Source organism: Balaenoptera physalus (assembly GCF_965194825.1).
Source record: "Balaenoptera physalus genome assembly, chromosome: 7".
Taxonomy (NCBI): domain Eukaryota; kingdom Metazoa; phylum Chordata; class Mammalia; order Artiodactyla; family Balaenopteridae; genus Balaenoptera; species Balaenoptera physalus.
The window spans coordinates 3,992,822-4,008,786 of record NC_138886.1 but is presented as its reverse complement, the minus strand read 5'-3'; the positions used below and the strand labels follow the sequence as shown (position 1 = coordinate 4,008,786).

Below are 15,965 nucleotides of genomic sequence, written 5' to 3'. Positions count from 1 at the left end.
CCCCCACCTTTTTTTCCTTCTTCCATTGCCCAAGGCGCTCTGTTCTGCCACCACGCATCCGAGCTCCCCTTCCATCTGCTGAAATTAACGAATTAATGAGCGCGACCCGCTTTACAGTGGGGCCCTAGGAATGTTTACAGGCGATTAAATTATAATGCGGGGCGGCTGTATAATTCATGAACCAATTAAAGGAAGTGTTAGTTGATTTGATGGGATGAGGACGTACAAAATGCATTTAACTAATGGGGAGCCACGGGCTGCGAGGGCCGGCTCCCTCTCTCGGATTACGCGGCTAATTGCCGCACTTTATGGGGCTGTCACTGATAGGCATGCATATTTCATTGTTCTCAAATACTTCAATTGTGTGCGTCCGTGTCGCGGCTGTAATGTGGAGAAGCTGGGCCAAACTTGGCTGTAGTTACAGCGGCCGGGCTGCGGCCGAGGCCGGAAACCCAAGCCGGGGCATCGGGTGTCTCCCGCCATTAGGTGATTAAAAGGGCTCAGCGTAAGATCGCCTTTTGTTTTACTGACGATTCCGATGCTGGCTTCAGGACAGTGGCCACACCAGGGCCCTGACCCCCTTTTCTGTGGGGGAGGGGGAGGGGAAGTCCACAGCCGCTGTACTGTTCCCAGCACGCCCACGTCTAGAGTTCAGGGGTCCCTCGGGTCACCCAGAGGGCCCAGTGTCCCCCAGGGCAGTTCACCAGGGACGCATCCTGAGCTAAGGGTTTCCTCCAGGCCCGACTTTGTCCGTCGGCACGAGGTAGCTGCTCAGGGTTTCATTACTCGCAGTTAGGGGCAGACTTGGACCCATCGTGAAGCTCTGCCGTCAGCACACTGCCGTGTGCTTGGAAGGAAATCGCAGAGAAGAGCAAAACTATCCCGATGCTCCGGAAGAGAGAACTCGAGTCCACGGTTCCGGGCCTGAAGGGCAGGGGGAACGCGGCCCAGCGGGGTGCCCGGTTCCGAGAGACGCCACCTTCCTGCCAACCACCCCAGCTCACTCTTCGAGGCCTGGGCGAGCGTCCCCCAGTGCATCCCAGACCATCAGAGCCCTGCCTCAAGGGTCTGCTGCTCTCAGTAGCCTGGCCAACTGGCCGGCCTCTGAAATGGCTCTGCTCTCTCCCCTGGCTTCTAAGTCTGGATTTCACGGGAGCTAAACACACGTGCGCACATGACACACACCCCCCTAAAATAAATGATTTAAAAACCCTGGGGTTCATAGCTTCAATCCCCCGGTGGATGCCTGAGAAAGAATTTCTTTGGCTTCCACTTTTGGCACCCAGAGCTGGGAGGAGGGACTGGCCAGCGGCCAGAAGCTGCACTCTCAGATCAATGCTCACACGCTTTCTCCACATCCACACTCAAGAGCTTTGTGATCCTGGGCAAGCCTCAGGCTCTCTGGCTCCATGATGGGGATGCGGATGGGGATGGGGATGGGGATGGGGATGGGGATGAAGAGACTCAGCCACATGCTTAGGGTTGGGTCCGGCAAGTCATAACAGCCCACGTTATTTCAGCCAATATTATTATCGTGTGATATTAGAGATTCTAACTTATGCGAGTAGGGAGGCCAATCTCACCACTTCTCGCCTCCGCAATGCACATCATGGTCAGGGTTGGCCTCTACCCCCCAGTTGCACATGAATGCTCTGCTGTCCAATGAAGTGACTGCTGGTCTACCAGAAGGCCCAAGGAGTCAGCGGACCCTCCTCTTACAAGCATGGGGTGTCTCTTTGACTAGATCCAGGTGGAAAGGCTGCAGGAACCGAGGGACCACGGGTAAGAAGAACACCCAAACGGTTGCCACTTCAAGGATGGAAGAAGGGCCAATGGCAGGCTAACAGAAAGTAAGTTAACTCGGCCTAAATCACCTCCTTGCAACCTACACTTAAAGAGCAATGGGTAGTCCAGGTGGACTTAATGCATTCTGGTTTAAAAGGAAACCAAAGTATCATTCATCAAGTGCTTACCATGGGCAACCAACTGTCCTACATATTTTACAAACATGACCTTGTATCATCTTGCGAGGTAAACAGTAGTATTCTCAGTGCACAAACGGGGAAGCTGAGGCACAGGGCAACCAACCGTCTCGGTTCAGGAATTTCTTCCAAGCAAACACTTGTGTTGACATTGGTGAAGAAGCCAAGACACACTCTTAAATTTAAAACAAAAAGTTACATAATAACATATATTATATGAGCCTGTTTAACAAGAGAAGTAAATCTAGAAGGATGTACACCAAGCTAGCCATAATGTTTATTTTGGGGGGAGAGAGTAGGGGCAAAAAGGGGACTTTTTACTTTATACATATCTGCTTTTTTTTTTTACAATGAGAATGTATTATTTCTACAATTAAGAAAAACGCTAATTATATAATAACAAGAAAAAGCTAATTTTTAAAAAGGGAAATTATCGATTTTAAGCTAAGGACCAGCATGACGGTGCGCACGCACATGAGTGGACCAGGTTTTCTTGTGCACACAATGCACAGTTATAGCTTAATGGGTCCAGGCACCAGCCTGACACCCTGACATCATCATGGAGTCAGCACTTCATTTCACGAGAGCGGGCAGACCAGAGACAGGACACCACAGATGGTGACCACCGAGAGCCACAGAAAGTGAGATGAATCTGTGTGTGGACCACCCTGCTCACCTCGTCTCCCACGTGCCCAGGGGTAAGAGGAGCCAGGTGAGAAAATAGCTCAGTGCAAACCAATGCCTCTGCTTTAGGAGAATCAACTTATGTTCATTCATTAAACAAATATTGACCCAGTCCCTCCTGTGTGCTAGTCACCCACTGTCCCAGGTACCACGGACCTAGCGGTGAATGAGCCAGACACGGTCCTGTCCTCACAAAGCTTCCAAGGTGTGCTCGTACACATACGAACAAAGATTTCCTGTTCTTGGCACTTGGGTTTGGTCCTGCTATTAAAAGATTAAAAGATGTAGTATGAAAAGACCAGTTGGCAACCAACAGAGAGATGAGATGCACAAGGTATTTGGCAAATATGGTTCAGGCAAGGCGGGTGAAGCACACCCTAATGTCTTAAGTCAATAATTTTCCAATGAAATGGCTGTTGTTAATCAGCTAATATTGACAGTGTTTGTTATGGGCTAAGCATGCTACAGATACAGCAAGTCCCCTACACGTGAACGAGTTCCGTTCCGAGAGCGCGTTCGTTAAGTCCAATTTGTTTGTAAGTCCAACAAAGTTAGCCTAGGCACCCAACTAACACAATCGGCTAGATAGTACTGTACAGTAATAGGTTTATAATACTTGTCACACAAATAATACATAAAAAGCAAACACAAGAAATAAGACATTTTTAATCTTACAGTACAGTACCTTGAAAAGTACAGTAGTACAGTACAACAGCTGGGATACAGGGGTGGCATCGAGTGAACAGGCAAAGAGAGTTACTGAGCGGAGGAGGGAGAGGAGGTGGGAGATGGTAGAGCTGAAGGATCGTCAGCAATAGGAGGCGGAGGGCGAGCTGCAATTTCACTCACGCCTGACGTTCGCATCTTTGAAAGTTCGCAGCTTGAAGGTTCGTATGTAGGGGACTTACTGTACAATGTTATGTCATGGAATCTCTCCCTGTACCAGGGAGGTACGACTATTATGCCCCATTTGATGGGTGTGGGAACTGGGGCTCCAAGCAGTGAGTGAAACTCCCAAGGTCACATCCTCAGTAACAGCAGACTTTTTTTAAAAATAAATTTATTTATTTTATTTATTTATTTTTGGCTGCATTGGGTCTTCGTTGCTGCGTGTGGGCTTTCTCTAGTTGCAGCGAGCAGGGGCTACTCTTCGTTGTCATGTGTGGGCTTCTCACTGCAGTGGCTTCTCTTACTGCGGAGCATGGGCTCTAGGTGCGGGGGCTTCAGTAGTTGTGGCACATGGGCTCAGTAGTTGTGGCTCGCGGGCTCTAGAGCGCAGGCTCAGTAGTTGTGGCGTACGGGCTTAGTTGCTCCGCGGCATGTGGGATCTTCCTGGACCAGGGCTCGAACCCGTGTCCCCTGCAGTGGCAGGCGGATTCTTAACCACTGCGCCACCAGGGAAGTCCCAACAGCAGACTTTTTGAGTTCAGGTTAGTTGGACACCCCAGGCTGAGCTGTAACCATTGGGCCACAGTGCCCCTCTGGATGCTCTTGTGCAGAGCACCTCGTAGACAGCTCTGGCTCCTCAGATGCCCCGTGCCTGGCGTCACACTGAGGATGTGCGGACACCACCTCCCCATTTCACAGGTGAGGAAACACACTGCATCACCCTCCAAAGCATTTTCACTACCTGAATTCAAAGGAAACCTGTATTCTGCTTTCTGTCTCTGTGGGTTTACCTGTTCTGGACACTTAGTATAAGTGATCTCACGTAGGACATGACCTTCTGTGACTGGCTCCTGTCACTCAGCATCGTGCTTTTGAGGTCGAAGTTCTGAAACCAGCCCCATTTTACAGATGAGAAAATGGAGGCTCCACGGAAGGGAACTCGCCCAAGGCCATGAAGCCAGTCAAGGGCAGAGCCAGGCTCCGACCAGGTCCGTCTGATTCAAGAGCCCACAGCTGTACCAGCTCCGTGTCTAGGCTCTCAGTTTCCTTTGGATGATTTGTTTCAGGAATGTGTGCACGTGCTCAGCTCACCTCCTGGGTGTCGGCTGCTCGCAGACCCCCAGCCCCTCCACCACCCCGGCTCCTGACTCCCCGGCCACACGGCCTCCTTGCTGTCAGGAGCACACCCTCCGCACAGGTGGCCCCTGGCCCTCGGACTCCCAGTGGCCACGCGGCCACCCCTTTTATTGATCCAGAACTCCGCCGAGACGTCTCCCCCCTGGGCCCCAGTGGTGAGCAGGGTCCCGACCTCTCACGCCTCCTGCTTTGTTCCCCTTGAAGCCCCGCTCCCTGGGAGACATCACAGATGCATCTGTTTGTGTTTACTGTCTGTAGGCACAGATGTGTCTGGGCTGTTCTCTGCCCTACTGTCAGCTCCTAGAACTGTGCGCAGCACACAGTAGGTGCTCAATAAACGTTGGTTGACTCAACTATGTTGTCCTCAAGAATCTTGTCCTGGGACTTCCCTGGTGGCGCAGTGGTTAAGAATCCGCCTGCCAATGCAGGGGACGTGGGTTCGAGCCCTGGTCCGGGAAGATCCTACATGCCGCGGAGCAACTAAGCCCGTGTGCCACAACTACTGAGCCTGCGAGCCACAACTACTGAAGCCCGTGAGCCTAGAGCCTGTGCTCTGCAATAAGAGAAGCCATGAGAAGCCTTTGCACCGCAACGAAGAGTAGCCCCCGCTCGCCGCAACTAGTGAAAGCCCGCGCACAGCAATGAAGACCCAATACAGTCAAAAATAAATAAATAAATACATTTATTTTAAAAAAAAATAGAATCTCGTCCTTTGAAGGGTGGGCTGGAGCTGAGGGCAGATGGAAGAATCGGGGGGAGGGTGGCCACAGACACAAGCCATAGGGACACACGGCTACAAAGGCCACCACGCAGGGAGGACAGGACTCGGCGCCTGCACGTGTCTCCTCTTATTTCCTCCGCCACCTCCTTCCCCTGCCTTCCTCTGCATGCTGGATTCACACTCAGCTCACCTTTACTGAGTTTCCGCCGTGCACAAGCCTCTGGGGGTGGGCCAGGCCTCACCCACCCCCTGTGTCCCCCTGAACTAGCCTCTCCTCTGTCAGGCCTCCACCAGCTTCACTTCGTCCCCGCATTTTTCCAGAGCAGAGGCCGCAGAGACCCTATGGGATACACACCTCCACGGCATTCCCGGCACAATTCAAAGGACTTTCCAGAACGTTCCAACTCTGGGAGATCCCCTCTGAGCTTCCATTCCAGGAAAGGCACTTTCTCTTTTTTCTCAAATGTCTAAAATATGATAGGAAGCTCATACTTGTGGGCTAGAAAGACATAGGTTCGGATTCTACAAAGCCAAAGAGACTCCACCTGGAGAATCCGGGCACAACTCAGACCTACCCCCGTGGGCAGCCTCCGAGAGGGGCTCCCTTGGGCCCCGTCCCCTCCTGAATCTGCACCCAACTTCAGGGTGCATCCAGAGACAGTGACTAATGGAAGTTGGGTAGAAGCTGAACCCTGAACTTCATTGATCAAAACCGGAGGAAACTTCGATTTGGGGGATGAAGGATGCCTGCCCTGGGAGGCCTCGCTCAAAGCACAGCCCCGAGGTTTGGCAGTGGCAGTGCCAGGAGAAGACGCCCCTGATCGCCTACCGAGGAGAAACCCAGGGTTAAACTGTTTATCTGGTTACATTCCTGGGTTAAACTTCTTAAGTGAACCTACCTATGAGGTGAAACCTGAGTCTCCAGTTAAAGCTTTTCCACGTCCTTGGCTGCGGACACAGGTCTGCAACTTAAAACTTCTGGGTTTCGACAGTTGCCTAGGAATTACATCTATTATTCGAGCCCAGAAGCCTACCGGGTCTGGAGTAATCTACCCCAAGGGCATCTCCCTGCAATAATCTTGTGTCTGTGTCGGGGCACAGCTGCCCTCAAAGGAGAGCTGTGCGGCCACTAACACAGGGGCCGGGAGAGTGTTTGTGAACGGGGATTCACGACACATTAAGTGCAAGAAAAGGATGGGATACAATGTGCGTAGTTAAAACCCTGTTTTTGCAGAGTATCCCTGAAAATGTCAGAATATGCATACTATATCAAAAAGTTAACAATGATTGTCTCTGGGTACTGGAAATATTCTTACTTAGCTACATTTTCTAGCTGTTCTACAAACGGATTCCCTGTGTAATAAAATGTTTGAAATATACAGACAATACCCCCAGGCCCCCCCGCACTCCGGGTGTCCGAACAGCTCCCAGGGGCCTCCCCTGCCCTCACCCTGGCTTATGAAGGGCTGGGTCTCAGGCTCATGTTTAGGTTTCACAGCCTCCCCGCTACCCCCTACCCCCGCCCCGAGATGAACTGCCCCGTAACCTGCCTGGGTGGCTCTTCCTTCCCTCTCCCCACCGCTGGCTCCTTTTCATTCAAGTCTTGGCTTAAACAATCCCTTCTCAGAGGCGCCTTCCCCTTGGAAGCTGCCACTTCGCCCTTCTCCGCCACACTCGGCAGTTTACCTCCCCACAGGGCACTCCGTCCTGGCACATGTTTCCCCTGCGCTTGTTTGTGTGGTGTGTGTCTCTGCCCGTGGGAATGTTCTGTTCACTGCTGTAGCCCCAGGGTCTGGGACAGGGCCTGGCAAAGAGCAGCCCATAATAAACACACACGGAATGGACAGATCGATGCGTGAGTGCTTTCCTTATTAGTAGGACTGGGCTCTGCGTCGAGCGCTCTGCCCCAGGGAGTCACACGGCATGCCCACGAGAGAGGAGCCAATCTTACTCTGGGCCTCTTTCAGTGACGAGGAGTCAAACGTTCGGAGAGGCAAAGTCACCGCCCAAGTTCCCCTTCAACGAGCACTCACATCCCTGGGCCTCTTCACCTTGCCCCTCCACTGCTAGGACGCCCACCGGAGGGGGTGAGCCTGGCCCTCTGCCTGGCCCCAAGGGCGGGGCCCTGGAATATCTATGGGGAAGGGCTTGGGGCAGTGGCCTGGTTAGAAGTGATGCATGAGATGCGTCTGCAGAGTCTCATGCTGCTTAGACGATGGCTGGGAGCTCATGGGGGGCGGGGGCTGAAGCCGCCCTGGACTCTCCCCCAGATGAGAGTCCTTCCCTGTCCTTGGTAGGGAAGGGCCCGCTGTGGCTCCAGGACATACTAGTTTCCTTGCGGAGGACTGGAGGTCATCCCCCTGAGGTGGCCCCCCTCCCCCCGCCTGCGGGGATGGAACAGGCACCTTCACGTGGTGGGGCCCTGGCGACCACAGGAGATAAATGCTTTCACGGCCCATCCCTGCAACCTCCTGGGGTGGCACTACGGTGACAGTGGGTCGGCAGGTGGCAAGCGCAAAGGTGTCCTGCCAGCTCTGAATTAAGTACTACTATCACCTCCATTCTTCGATGCAGAAAAGGGGCCTGGAGGAGAAATAACTGGCCTCAGTTAGTGCAGCTCAGAAGGGACCGGCCCTTCGCTGTCACTCCACGGGGCCTCTCCCTCAAGGACCAGCTGCAGGCCGACCCTGAGAACCCACTCAGCGCAGCACAAACTCCGGGGAAGGAAGAGACAAGGATGCCCACAATCACTGCACAACGGCTCCCAGGAGACGGGGACGTGCGAGGTCAGGGGAGGGGAGACACGGACGTGTGAGGTAAGGGGACGGGAGACGCCCAGCAGATTGCTCTCTGATGTTTCTGAAGTGCCTCGGCCACAGGCAGGCACACAGGTGCATCTTGGGTCAGGACAGAAATGGCTATTTGCGTTTCATTATCTTTGAGCAGGACTGCAGATACAAACGGGGTGATGATGGAGCAAAGCAGCTTACTGTTGGGCGGAGGGCGGGGGGAGCCCAAGGTGACCCCAGCCTGTAACACTGTCATTGCGTCACCGATGACTCTGGATGATTATGTTTTCCTAGAAGATGGCTAAGCACACAAGTGAGGGAACAGCGCCAAGCTCCCAGGCCTACCTGAGTGGACGTGGGGAGTGTCAGGAGCCCTCTGTCTTTTAATAGCACGTCTCCATCCGGCCAGGTGGTGTTTTGGGCTCCCATCACTCCCGCCACCGCACTCTCTGTGGCTGCTGGCTCGTCCTGCGGCCGGCCGTTCCACGAAGGGACACCTCAGCCAAAGGCAGCTGCCCTGACTCTTCCTGCCCGGCCGTGCCTGCCTCGCAAAGCCAGCTGACTTTTTCCCTTCTGATTCCACTTTTCCCCAACCACTTACAGAAAAAGGCCTTGCGGCCAAAACAGTACCGCTGACCCGATTAGCCATGCTTTGCTGATATTTTTATCAGCATCTTCCCTTCTTCCAGCTGACAGCAGGGAGAACTCACTGTCGGGCTGGGATATTTGGATTATAACTTGCTCGTCTGAAATACTTAACAGGGTTTCGTATTTTCCGTGTGTCGGGGACCTGGAAGGTCACGCGTCCTTGGACCTGGAAGGTCACGCACTCCCTCAAATGTTTTCCTGTTGAGGGTGTCTTCCCAGGGTCGAGTGCCCTACCCTACACCCCAGGAAACACCCCCAGGAGAGACTGCTATGGGTCGAGCATCCTCGAATCCCTTTCTGAAAGGCAGACTTCCGGGGGGAGGGGACCGCGTCTCACCCATTTTGCATCCCCAGAGCCTGCATTGTGTGCACGTAACACTCATCATAGGGCTAATCCTAAGTTTGCAGAATGAATAAATGACCTTCCTATTTGCTGAGATCCATGCCCACGAGCTCCAGAAGCGCAGCCCCAGTAGCGGTGCAGTACAGCACCCCAGAATCAAAGAGAACCCCAGAAGCCCTCCAGTTCCACAGGCAGAATTGCCTAGGACCAGTGACCATCACTAATTCTCAAAGATTTCCAAGGGAAGAGATTTATCCCTCAGCCTGCTTTGGTTTTTTTCTCTTATCATCACCTTTACAGACACAACAGGAGTTCTTTTTGTCCAGACTCTTGTCCGTTTCAATTCTGTTTCCCTTTGTTTTCCTCTCATAGGAAATCCCAAAGCAGCAGCTCACTCTTTATAGGTAGAGAGAATTCCCCTACCAAAAGGAGCCCCAGGTTCTACAGAGAAAAAGCTTCAGTTCAAACCCTCTTGCCTTCTGCAGCGTCCAGAGGAAGGACGACGCTCGCTCGGGCACAGAGATGCTGGGCGTGGAAGGGAAGCAGGGCGGGGCGTGGGGGGGCGGGGCGTGGGGCGGGGCCTGAAACCTGTAAGAACATTAAGTAAATCATTCGCGTATTTTTAAACTTTCACTGTTCTTGGTAACAAATTCCTTCTGACCCACCTGCCCACCAACCACAGACCCACGTCTCGCCCCACAGGGCAAGGGTGCCCTGGCAAGGGGAGGGCAAGGGTGCCCTGGCAAGGGGAGGGCAGGGGTGGGTGGGGCTCAGCACCCCGGGGGCCACGCTCCAAAACACAAATCAATCTTGAACCACCCTCTCGCCAGAATCGCTGGCACCCCTGCTGGCATCTTTCCAGTCAAGTCAGAGTTCACTGGATTATCTCACTCTTTTTTTTTTTTTTTTTTTCTGCCGCGCCTCACGGCTTGTGGGATCTTAGTTCCCCGACAAGAGATCCATCCTGGGCCCTTGGCAGTGAGAGCTTGGAGCCCTAACCACTGGACCGACCGCCAGGGAATTCCCAATTATCTCACTCTTGGGAGCTGAAAATGTGCTTTCCTATGCAATGGACATGCATCACCTAATTGATTTCTCACCAGCCCCTGGGGGCAGGTGCCATTAGATCACGCCCACTTTATAGAGGAGGGGAGTGACCTGCCCGAGGTCCATGGCCAGTAAATGGCAAAGCAGGATTTGAACCTGGGCAGTGTGGACCTGACTGCCACATGGCTGCTCTACCCAGCCTCAGGGACCACAGCAGTTCAGGGCTTCAAGGCAGGTCTTCCCCTGCACAGGTGCACGCCTGGCTGGCCTTCTGGCTAATGCAGCGCTGTGTACCGGCTGGTACCCCCGGCCAGCTGTACCTCTGCCCCTCGATTCAGGTAGCTGAAGGGCATACAGCTCGAGGCTTGGCGTGAGGCAGTGCCGCCCTCGTGGCTGTGCTCGTCAAATTAATGTCTGCACACCCATAAAACGGCGCACTCAAGTTCGTTACCAACCCTACGTATACAACTCACCAGATTGGTATCTAGAGAGTTCTGCCAGCTGATTTTCTCTGTTCTTCTAAGTACTCCACAACTAAACGTTTCACAAAGCCATTTCCTCCCCAAATACTTATGTTCTCAAATGTTTATTAGCCTCTCTATCATGATCAAGATTTTATGAGCACTCTATACCAACTGTGAATTAAAGACATAATTTCGAATCCATCAAATTCCAGTTTGGCGCTACATTTGTCTCTATTATGCTGCAACGGTCGTCATGGGCGCCCGGCAGATGACAGCTGAACGCATCTGTCCAGGGGCAGCCGAAGTGACTGATGTTTCAATCCGGAAGCGGCTGGGGGACTTGGTGCCCACCACCAGCAGCGGCAGAGAAGTTTCCACGGCTCACTGGCACGTGGAGGATTTGGGAGCAAAAGGCCAATCTCCGGAGGATACTCTCCCACCCTCGTTCCACCAACCAGGCCGCCCCCAACCCGCTCATCGCTGGGACAGGAGGGCCGGCATCTCACAGCAAATGAAAAAGACAGATGAGACAGAAAGAAAGGCCGTACCTTCCTCTGATGAGTAGCACCTACCTGCCTGGGGGCCTGTTGGTTAATCCAATCCTCTTTTTGAAACATGGAAGGAACCACAGTTCACCAAGCTGGCGCAAAAGTGCTAACTGCTACGGTTTATTATTCACATTTAGTAGAAACCACCTTGTTGAACCTAACAGCGACTTTACACCATACAGGCTATTAATTCCACTTTGAAAATTCCGCTCCCACCTAGAGGGTAAGCTGGTCCGTCTGATCTGTTCACCGTCCCAGCACACAGTACGTGCTCACTAAATGTCTGTCGACTAACACCAATTCAAACTCAAGTCTTTCAGCCTACGAAATGGGAGAAAATATTTGCAAACGATGAGACCAACAGGGCTTAATTTCCAAAGTATACAAACAGCTCATACAACTCAATGACAAAAAGCAAACAACCCAATTGAAAAATGGTCAGAGGACCTAAATAGACATTTCTCCAAAAAAGACATACAGATGGCCAATAGGCACATGAAAAGATGCTCAACGTCACTAACTATTAGAGAAATGCAAATCAAAACTACAATGAGGTACCACCTCACACCAGTCAGAATGGCCATCATTAAGAAGTCTACAAATAACAAATGCTGGAGAGGGTGTGGAGAAAAGGGAACCCTCCTACACTGGTGGTGGGAATGTAAATTGGTGCAGCCACTATGGGAAACAGTATGGAGGTTCCTCAGAAAACTAAAAATAGAATTACTGTATGATCTAGCAATCCTACTCCTGGGCATATATCTGGACAAAACTCTAATTTGAAAAGATACATGCAACCCAATGTTTATAGCAGTGCTATTCACAATAGCCAAGACATGAAAACAGTCTAGATGTCCATCGACAGATGAATGGATAAAGAAGATGTGGTATACATATACAATGGAATACTACTCAGCCATAAAAAAGAATGAAATCGTGCCATTTGCAGCAACATGTATGGAACTAGAGATTATCATACTAAGTGAAGTAAGTCATAAAGAGAAAGACAAATACCATATGATATAATGTATGTGGAATCTAAAATATGGCCCAAATGAACCTATTTACGAAATAGACTCACAGACATAGAGAACAGACTTGTGGTTGCCAAGGACGGGGGCACAGGGGAGGGATGGACTGAGAGTTTGGGGTTAATAGATGCAGACTAGTACATGTAGAATGGATAAACAACAAGGTCGTACTGTATAACACAGGGAACTATATCCAATATCCTGGGATAAACCATAATGGAAAGGAATATAAAAAAGAATATATATATATATATGTGTGTAACTGAGTCACTATGCTGTACAGCAGAAATTAACACAACTTTGTAAATCAACTATACTTCAATTAAAAAAAAACAAAAAAAACCCCTCGGGTCTTTGATTCCAAAGCTCATGTCTTTAACGCTAAACCTACGGCTTCTAGAAGACATCATGGCAATGCCAGCCAGAGGTCCGTCCCCACGGGAGCTGAGTGGGCCTGCTTCCAGGTGGAGCTCTACGTCCACGCTCTTCCAGGGTGCACAACTGTTCTCACAAAGGACAGACGAGCCTGGCATGTTTCTGCCACCAGCACCAAGACAGGCAGCCTGAACGAAGAGCAGAGTTTCCAGGGCCTTGTCTTCCTGAAGGCTGGATGCCTGGGTCCCATCCCAATGGCGAGTCGGCGCCCATGCTCTGCATCTGGCAGAGGCACTGAGGTTTCTTGGAGAGGCAACACGGCTCTCACGAGAACCACTTTCCTTCACGATTGGCCTTTACGTTCATAAGCCTGTCATGTTTTAGCTGTGGCTAGAGGCTCAAAGCATTAAAAATTGGAATAATTGTCATTACTTAAATACTCTAAGTAAATCAAAGAGGAACTGCCGTGGGTAATACAACCATTCTTGAAAGAAAACATTGAGGCATCTTTTAAATCCATCATCGAGCCTAAGAACAAAATATGCTCCCTAAAACTTAAGTTTCCTGCGGTCAAACATTTCCATAGCTTGAGCATTTGCGTGGTGATTCAGCCGAACTGCGTCACAAACCTGGGTGGTTCCAGGGACCCACTTTGCTGCCTAGGTGTCCTCTGGAGTCCTGCAGCGTGGCATCCCCAAACCTACATGAAGCCTTTGTTCCTTGGATGGTCTAGCAGTTTCCACACACATACCTCCTTTGGTCACACAGTGCTTTATCTCCACCAGTAGAGTTAGGAGCTCTCGGGCACTTTGGTAGCACCCACTGAAAATAAAAATTACAATCCAGCAACTCCACTTCTTAGGATTTTAATCTGTAGAGATAGTCCCATGAATATACAGAACCATACTACAGGACATCAACTGTAGCAGTGTTTGCAAAATGAAAGAAGGAACACAGTCTAAATGCTCTTCAGTAGGGACGTGGTCAAATTACTTACTGCCTAGTCTAAGGCTGGAATACTATGTGGCTATTAAAAAGGATGGGGCAGAGCTAACGTGCTACACGGAAATATGTCCAGATACGCTGCCAAGAGAAAAGAGAGAGTAAGCAGTGTGTGCAGTATGTCTCCATCTATATAAAATAAATGCATATATTTATAATCTCCTTATTGATGCAGAGAAATTTTCTGGACGAATACCCTAGAAACTACAAAGAGTTGTTGCTTATGGGGAAGGATGAGAAGAAAATGATATTTTCCCCATTTCTTATTATGACATATTTTGATACATAAAAATAAGTTATGTAACATATAATCATTCAGGCCACAACTCTTTATGGAGCACCTACTATGTGCCAGGTATTATTATTTTAGGAGCTTGAGATAAATTGGTGAATAAGACAAAGAATCCTTTACTAGAATAATTTCTATTCTGGTGGATACAGTCACGTAAGAAATGCATCCCTCCAATATTGACACACTCTGGATGCTCCTAACCAATCCCATCCCTCTGTCTCCACACACACCCCAGGAGAACCACCATCATGAATTTTGAGAAATGTGTATGAATACTTAAACAACACATTACTTATATATAGTATCATGTCATTTGCATATAATGACAATTTTACCTCTTCCTTCCAATTTGGATATGTTTTTATTTCTTTTTCTTGTCTGATTGCTATGGCTAAGACTTCCAATACTCTGTTGAACAGAAGTGGTGAGAGTGGGCATCCTTGTCTTGTTCCAGATTTTAACAGGAAGCCTTTCATGTTGAGTATTATATTAGTGGTGGGTTTGTCATAAATAGCTTTTCCCCACTTTGCTAAGAGTTTTTATCATGAATGGATGTTGAATTTTATCAAATGCTTTTTCTGCATCGATTGAGATGATTATGTGGTTTTTGTCTTTTCTTTTGTTGATGTGGTGTATCACATTGATTGATTTGCCTATGTTGAATCATCCTTGTGACCCTGGGATGAATCCAACTTGGTTGTGGTGTATCACATTGCTTAGTTTTACTTGTTTTTGGTATCATGCTGTATATGTTCTTTTACAACTTGTCTTTCCACTGACCACAACAAATGCATAAAGATGAGTGTGTGTATACACCATTGTTGCTGCATTGTTTGTTATAGAAAAAAAACAACTGTAAATAACTTAAATGCCTGCCAACAGAGGGCATTTAAAGACATTATAATACATCGGAGCTATGCAATCCTGTTCAAAAACTATTACTATGCAATAGTTTGCAGTGTAATACTATGCAAACAGTTAATGAGTTATAACTTTACGTAAGGATAAGAAAGATGTCCAAAATATTTTACAAAGTACAAAAGCAAGTTACAAAAGGACATACACATGATTTTATTTTATTTTATTTTTTAAACAAATTCATTGGAAAGTAGTTTGGGTTTAGTCCCAGCCACGTCACTTGAACAGTTCCCTACTTGGTTCAATCATCTATTTATCAAAGGTGAGCACGATACAGTCTCTGCCCTCATGGAGGAGAAGCAGACAAGGCTGTGAGTGGAGAGGGAGGGGCTTCAGCAAGTTTCCCAGGAGACAAAACTAAATACTCAAAACACAGTGCAGAGGGGCTGACGGAGGTGCTGAAAAGGCAGGACCGTTCAGTGGGCAGGGGGTGTAGGGCAGAGCCAGGAGCACCAGACCCCATCCCACTGCCACCACTCCCTGCCAAGTGACCTTGAGCTCCAGCCTCCCTGAGCCCCCATTTTTAGGGGGTAAGAGATTTGAACTGACGATCCTTAAGGATTCTTCAAAGTCTGAAATTCTATGCTGACATTCGTCAAATGCAAGGTTGACTCAGGGCTGAATCCCAAACCTCTGGGGGAAGCTGGGTGTCTTTAGCCCAAGGGAACCCTCTACCAGGACACTCCCAAGGGCAGGGACTCCAGCCTCGCAGGTCAGGGGCACTCAGTAAATGTGAGTAGAATGAATGAATGACGGAATGAGTGAAGTCAACGTGCAAGGAAGTGCATAACAGAAGTGTTCGAGCACGATTTTAAAGGGAAATTTTTCTAAAATGGTTCTTCAAGGTGATGGTGAGCTTGCCTCTAACAGAGCCAAGTGCTGGGAAGAAAAATCAGCAGACTAGGGCTCCCATCTCTCATTTCTCACAAAGCCGAGGCTTTCTGCCCACTGCCACTTGCCACTCCTGCTAGGTAATCAGATCGTTGTTAATTAATAAAGCTGTCAGGTGAATCATCCTCTCTGGTCATTAGTATCCGTCCAGAAAGAGAATCCTGCCATCACCACCCCATCCACCCCTCGGCTTGCAGCTCAATTA

The 15,965-nt window shown here is 49.8% G+C and overlaps 1 protein-coding gene across 7 annotated transcripts in view; it reads right to left on the bottom strand.

The window, feature by feature from the left end:
- The window catches only part of AK8 (adenylate kinase 8), a 133,369-nt gene that overhangs the window by 17,151 nt on the left and 100,253 nt on the right, over nucleotides 1-15,965 (bottom strand). Inside the window, exon 12 of one of the 7 annotated variants that reach the window (XM_082468213.1) lies at nucleotides 10,176-11,572. The exons of the other annotated variants lie outside the window; for them this stretch is intronic. Within the exon in view, the coding sequence (XP_082324339.1) occupies nucleotides 11,542-11,572 (31 nt within the window). The 3' untranslated portion in view covers nucleotides 10,176-11,541. Of the gene's footprint in view, nucleotides 1-10,175; nucleotides 11,573-15,965 lie in introns of those variants that run through there. 7 annotated transcript variants of the gene reach the window in all.